The following is a 7,500-nucleotide window of genomic DNA, read 5'->3' as shown; positions in this document are numbered from 1 at the left end:
ACAACAGGTGCAACCCAGGGCCGTTGCTCTAATGAAAACAACTTGAATGCCTAAAATCAGAGTCTGATGTAAATTGATAATAACTTGTATCATATTTCTCTTTGTAGAAGACTAGAAGAATAGATAGCCGAGTATCTAACGAACACTACATTTTCAGTAAATCATATCTGGAAAATGTCGAAATGCTAGTGACCGATGCTTTTATTCATTGATGTTGTTGAGTTTAAATCAACAAAGGACCGAATGCATACAGATATATACAATATTTTGAAATAATGCCAAAGGGGTTTTCAGTGATATAATGTATTACTAATGCCTTTGGCAACTTTGGTATTTCTAGCATTATCATTTCAGCGGAGAAAGTAAAGTTTGTATAACATGTCTCTACATATATTCAGAGAGAAATATATAGAAAAAATACATCTATATATCAGACAACACATGTTCTCTTAAAAAAGAGAAGTGTAGCAAAATTAATCAGATAATTATCCCAACTTATCCGCAATAAATGAATACGTATTTCAAGTGATAGTAAAAATTATACAAGGCTTATTTGGCAGAAGAAAAAAAACAAATCACATCGTTAACAAAAAGGTAAACCTGACGGTTCCGAAATCCCCAACGTCTGTGTTCCGGATGTTCCTGTGGCAAATCCCAAATGACCTATCATCAAATACCACATTATAATCGGCAGGGGCCTAATGGCACTGTATTAAGAAGTCTTTGTTAGGCCTATTGAAAGCTTTTTACTTAACGAGATGCCTTTTTCATTTTCTATACTCAGTATAGAAAATTATATTTTATGGGAACACTGTGATATTTCTTTAATTTGGATCGTTTATGGTAAAAGTAACTCCTTTCCTAGAATTACGAATAAGTTCTTATGGAGATATCTAGTACTTCTTGATAGTATGAATTAAGCCTAATGCTAAGGTGAAGGTTAACTGATGTTATTTTACCTTTGCTCTTAACTTTTGTAAGATTCATACATTAACTCCTTAAAACACAGGGAAATATTCATGTAAATCTGATTTTTTTTACTGTGAAAAGGCCTTCAAACTATTATATAGAAGGATAATACAGTAAGCATCATTGGATATATATATATATATATTTATATATATATATATGTATGTATAAAAGGTATGAATGAGAATGAATATCTTCACAATACAAGAGATGTATTTGACCGGTTTCGACTTTGTCTTCGTCAGAAATACATGTATTTCTGTATTTCTGACGAAGACAAAGTCGGAACCGATCAAATACATCTCTTGTATTGTGAAGATATTCATTCTCATTCATACCTTTTATACATTTGTCAACATGAACGCGGTTCATATATATATATATATATATATATATATATATATATATATATATATATATATATATATATATAGCATATGTGTGTATGTGTGTGAGTATATGTGTGTGTGTATATATATATATATATATATATATATATATATATATATATATATATATATAATACATTTTTTTTTCTTTTTTGTTTAATTCATTTTTTATATTATTTTGTGAGTACTAGAGGAATAACTTTAAAAAGGAGAAAATAAATCTAATCAAATAAGAACAATTCATTTAAGGGTGGAAGATGGCAATATACAACAAAATTCTATATTCTTCCAGATGTGAGCTAATGTGTACAGTCTTTTGCTTCATTAATTAACAAGTGACCATCATCACTAAACATTATACACGATTATTTTTTGAAAGAAATATCATTTCTAATAGTCATCAGTCTTAGGAAAAGGAGATCATAATAAAATGTGTTATTTAAAGGTGCTATTTGGGAATAGGCCCATGAACAGATGTAACAGACGTGTGTGATATCGGAATTTTCGAATTTACTTTATTACAATGAGAAAAATTGAAAGATTATCCGTAAGCGAGATGTCACTTCCTTTTCTATATTCTGTGCAGAAAAATGTATTTTACGGGAAAACAGTGATATTTCTTCAATCTAAATCGTTCAGGTTAAGAATAGTTTCATTCCAAACTTTCATTTCCCTTCACTAGAAAATTGAATAAGTTCTAAAAAAAAAAAAAAAAAGGATACGTCGTTGTGTACATGTACTGTATATTTTCTTGTATTCATGTTTAAGTGTTTTAATTCATTTTCTATATTACAATTTTCTGAGTGTTGGAGGAATAATTGTAAATAGGAGTCAATATAACTCATTGCATAAGATGAATTTATTTAAGAGGGAAGATATTTTTCTAGGTTTCAGTTGATGTACACTGTCTTTCGCATCATTAAGAGCATATACTCTGTCAACAGCTATAAAACATATAAAATAAAATAAAATAATACCTTTGTTGTCAGGGCTAGTTACGCAGTTATTTTCTTCACAATAATAGTGCTCTTAGCATACTGAAAGGGTCATTAGCTACATAGCTGTTCCCCAATACATTTTGTCAACCACACACAAAAGGGACCATCATTCAGGATAAAAATAAAACAATTAACGCTTAATAATATATATATCATATATATAAATGTGTGTGTGTTTGTGTGTGTGTGTGTGTGTGTGTGTGTGTGTGTGTGTGTGTGTGTGTGTGTGTGTGTGTGTGTGTGTGTGTGTGTGTGTGTGTGTGTGTGTGTGTGTGTGTGTGTGTATGTGTGTGTGTGTGTGTGTGTGTTATATAAAACTGGGGTTAAAACTGAAATACACACACGAGTAGAAATGTATGATGAAATTCAAATCAAGAAGAGGGAGGAAATCAGCCTGCTATTTCGAGTATTACCTTTTAACAGTTTAACGAACTGCGTTTCTGAAATCTAGTCAATTCTCGTTATCATGTGGAAAAAAAAAAAAAAAAAAAACTTTTCTGTTGGCAAAAATAATGTAGTATGGAGCCCTAAGGGTATACATTATGTATCAGGATGAATCATACAGACAGTTGAACAGTCTATTAAAATGGAAAATAGATTTCAGTATAGAGTGACATATGAACTGATTAACGGATTGTTCTGAATCCCTAACGAGAGAGAGGGGGAGAGGGAGGGGGTAAGAGAGAGAGAGAGAGAGAGAGAGAGAGAGAGAAAACTTAACCCAGTGCTACGGCCACAGTTGTATGATAATAGCTTAGGCTTTCACACGGGCTCTTCGCAATGCTGCCATAGTACTACGGCTTCAGTAGTACAATAATAAAATAGGCTATCACAATACCACGGTATCAGATAACAAGCAGTAAGCTATGAAAACGAAACATGTGTGATAAGATACGTACATTCCAATTTCGCCACAACTCGGTTAAGAATTACTCCCTGCCAGTTTGAATAAAGTCCGGCTCAGCATTTAAGGTAATAAACTTTGTACAAAAAAGTTTGTGGCTTCTTATTAAACATGGGACGGCCACGCACAGCAACAAAAGGAAGTTACTCGTTTAAACACTTTTAAGTCACGCTGAAAACGTTTAAATATCTAAAGTGGCCTTCACCTGTCTGTTTTTAGGCGGAATTTAGATTGACAAAAATACCAGGTGAAACTTGAAAAATTAATAATAATGATAACCTTTCCCTCTCTTCCTTTCCTTCTCCCTTTCCCCTTCCCGCTCTGCCACCCCATCTCACTCCCATATCTCCCTTAAATCACTCCTCCACTCCTGTTTTAAGCTGCACATCTACGCCCTCCCACTTCCCTCTTCTTTCTCTTATCCCCCCACTTCCTTCGCTCCCTTATCTCTTTTGCTCCCTCCCCCATGCCCCCTTTTCTCTCGAAGCTCTCTCCCCTTTCTCCATCCCTTTTCCTTTGCCCATCTCCTGTTCCTCTTTAAGTCCCCTCCGCTTTCCCTTTACCATCCCCCATTTCTCTTTAGGGCCCCTTCCCCTCCCTTCCTCTTTTTCCTCTTCAAACTCCTTCTCCGTTTCTCCCCCCTCCCTTTTTAAGGCCTTTTTTCTTCCCTTCTTCCGTGTTGTTGTTTTCTTCATGTTCTTTAATATTTATGAAGTGGCTTTAGTTCTGAATTCGCATAAATTGTTTACAGGCGATCTGTTACAATTTATATCAAAAGGAAACGTCTGCAAATTCACATAGATCATGATTTCTGGACGAACGGGCAAATGGAACGACTAGAATTATGGTATGGATTTTGTATTAAAATGATAATTTATAGTTAACGTTGTCATTGTTTCTAGCATTTGATATTATTATTATCATCATTTTCATTTTCCTTATTAATATCATTACTAGACCATTAGCATCATAATTATTGTTGTCATTCCTGTTGACATTATCACCAACTTCGTCATAATTGTTTCATCAGCAGTATCCTCCCCATTGTTAACATCACCTTCATCAGCAGCATTGTTATTAGCATCATCATTATTATTATTATTATATATGTATGAAAGTGGTTTAGTGGGTATACATATACAGGTATGTGTGTATGTGCTTTTTAAATATTTAAGATTTCTTATGTAAATAGGAACACGGAAGAATCTCAGGAATATAAAAGTCTTAAAAGTGATTATTTCTTTTAACTTGAAAATTTATGATCCTATATAACTCATGACTGAGAGACGCTCTGGATCAAGGTGAAATCATCTAAAGTTGATGACCTTTTCCTACATCTACGACGAATCTCTTTAAAAACAATGAAAATACATTAGAATAAAAAATACCAATAAGTCCTCAGTCACTTATGTTTAATATCAAGTTTTTGTTATAGAGATGTTATTGTTGAATTTATCAAATTATATTAATGGTGTCCATGTAAAGGATCTTTTGTTTTCACTGATGTATTTCGTCGTAGGATCAATCACATTACTTAATTATGTTTTCGCTTTCATCAAAAGGGGGGTATAAAAAGATGTCATAACCATCACCATATATATTTACAAATGTTATACAACAAACAAAATCGGTAAATATCCACGTCTCAGCAAGCGTATCAAACGGCCCAGGTGTCAGGGGGCTTGTTTATGCTTGGCGCTGCTCCGATTAACCTCGGGGGCACGTGAGGCAAAGTATCGTGGCGCCTGGCGTCAGCAAATCCGTTAAGCACATAAAAAGACTGAAAACAAGAAATTAATGTAAATAAAATGAATAAAAGTACCAACAATATACCACGCTATGCGAATTAGCGTACTCAAAGGTTTTCCTACTCACTTGTTCGAGTGAACAGTGTTCACTCGAACAAGTGGTATGGCAAAGTGACCGATTACATGGTAGAGTAAGACCAGTGAGGCACACCTACGCGCATGCGCATTACACTAAGGGATACGAGGAAACTTACTTTTAAACAAAAATAAACCTGAAAATATACATCTTCACTCTGTATAAATATTTAGCAATATTTACAAGTATTTTAAAATCGGGTTGATAAGGTCCTTACTATAAACCCGATATAGCAGTTAACAAATTAATTTACACAAAATGGTAAATATGTTATATAATCCCTTTACAGTCCATTACTTAGACTTGTGGTGGAAATGCTAAGTTTACTCGATTTGGTTAAACCATAATGCCTAAGTTATTCTAAATTGAAGAAAAGGCTTTCTCTATTTTTCTCTCTCTGTAATGATTATCATTTATACATCGCCTTATTTATTTCGATAATTGCAGCATGTACTATATTCCATATTATATGGAGCAATCATCAAAATACATTTATAATAAATATATATGTATCTACCACACATGTGCAAGTACATTCATTCCGAGCCCAGTCAACGTATGTTACATAAACATCGTAGACAACACGACATCTGCCTATACACATACCACCGCGCCCTTACATCTATTCAACCACAGTATATTTGAAGCACAGATGTCTCGTCTCGTAGCAACCGCTCAACTTATGGCCTGTTGTTGAACGTAGAGACTCATACATATTCCCTGCATTCGCCCTCATGCAGCTTGAGCACGCTAAAGTACCCAGTATCTTACAGACCTCATGTCGACACGCTTTTCACTTCCTCTTCCTCTCACTCTCCTCTCTCTTGCTCCCTTCTTTTCTATTTTTTTCTAACTTAATCACGTGTTTTGGGTAATTAGAGGCCAAGACTGATGTGACATTTGACTCTCACTTTCACCTTCACGGTTTATAGCAGATTAAGACTTATTCGAGGGAATCGCTCTAAATGAATTTGTAAACAACTATCTAAATATTTAGATTGTTGAATTATAATTAGGTATGATATTGTCTCACTATGAACACAAACGGAAAATCGTATATAATCAACTTAACAAAACGAGTCAGTTACTCGCCCAAATATATGAAATTCTGCGTATATGATATTCACGTTTCAATACCGTTTCAGACAGCTACTGATTACTTATTCCTTAAGCTCAGGAGATGAAATGTGAACTCTCATTATGTTAGCAGATAAAATTTTATCAAATATATTTTTCTAATTTTACGGAAAAAAATCAGGCTTTTCACCGCGCCTTTAAATCTTTTTCAGGATGATATTTACACAACACTACATTTTAGGGCCAAACAAACTTGGACGTTGAAAAACCTTAGAAAATATGTTTGATGGAGTTCAAAGAAGTCATTGCTAAGGAAGCTGGTAAATATCTTCACAGGGGTACCGAGACCCTCTGGTTATTTAGGTACATAGACCCACGCGTACTAACTGAGAAAGAGAGAGAGAGAGAGAGAGAGAGAGAGAGAGAGAGAGAGAGAGAGAGAGAGAGAGAGAGAGAGAGAGAGAGAGAGAGAGAGAATGAGAGGGGGAAAGAGAAAGACAGAGAGAGAGTGTGAGAAAGAGGGGGTAAAAAGAGAGGGGGAGAGACATTGACATTGTTCCCTTTATCAGCTTGACCCAAAGTGATATCATTATGTCTTTGAGTGTAAAAATGAATCGTGTTCCTGCATCACTTCACTCCACAATTTGTTATTTCTGTATTTTGTTTTATATCCAGTCTTTCTTTATGTGATGTCATGTTTGGAAGTGAAAATAATTAATCTGGATTTAATTATATCTGAGGAGAGAGGCCTAACCACCAAGACTCACCTCGCTAAATCCTACTTTTTTTATGAGAGAGAGACAGAGACAGTGTGCATGAAGAAGAGAGCATATGTTTGGAAACAATATTGCAGTGTTGGGAAATGTTACTTTCTCTGATTTCAAAGGGGGGGGGGGGGGGTTGCAACCTTTAATCCATGCATGAAGTGTAATGGTCAAGTAACTAAAGAGAAACAATACTTCTCTCATATACTATAGCGGAAGTCGTAGGTACAGTATACCATATGGTCTTTATAAACTACGGTACACCGGGAATAATAACACAGGCGGGTATTGTAATACAAATTTTATTATATACCATTTCATATCCGGTGTTTTTTCCTTAAATTCTTAGAATTTGAAACACCACACACAGTTCAAGAGTACAATACAAGTTTTGTTTAATTCATTTACAGAACGGCAGCAAGCTATAATTCGTGGTACAACGCTAGCGACACTGACAAGAATAATGAACGTGCAAAGAAGGCTTATGATGCTGTTCTCACTGTTACGACTCGTGC

At 34.6% G+C, this 7,500-nt stretch overlaps 1 protein-coding gene across 1 annotated transcript in view; it reads left to right on the top strand.

Annotated features, from left to right (window-relative positions):
• The window catches only part of LOC125040865 (atrial natriuretic peptide receptor 3-like), a 17,652-nt gene that overhangs the window by 1,226 nt on the left and 8,926 nt on the right, over positions 1–7,500 (top strand). The window contains exon 3 of the mRNA XM_047635634.1: positions 7,396–7,500. This exon is cut by the window's right edge and continues 37 nt beyond it. Coding sequence (XP_047491590.1) covers positions 7,396–7,500 — 105 coding nt within the window. The remainder of the gene's footprint in view (positions 1–7,395) is intronic.

The sequence above is a fragment of the Penaeus chinensis genome, chromosome 3, assembly GCF_019202785.1.
Source record: "Penaeus chinensis breed Huanghai No. 1 chromosome 3, ASM1920278v2, whole genome shotgun sequence".
In the NCBI taxonomy this organism is placed as follows: domain Eukaryota; kingdom Metazoa; phylum Arthropoda; class Malacostraca; order Decapoda; family Penaeidae; genus Penaeus; species Penaeus chinensis.
This window is presented reverse-complemented; position numbering and strand designations above follow the sequence as displayed.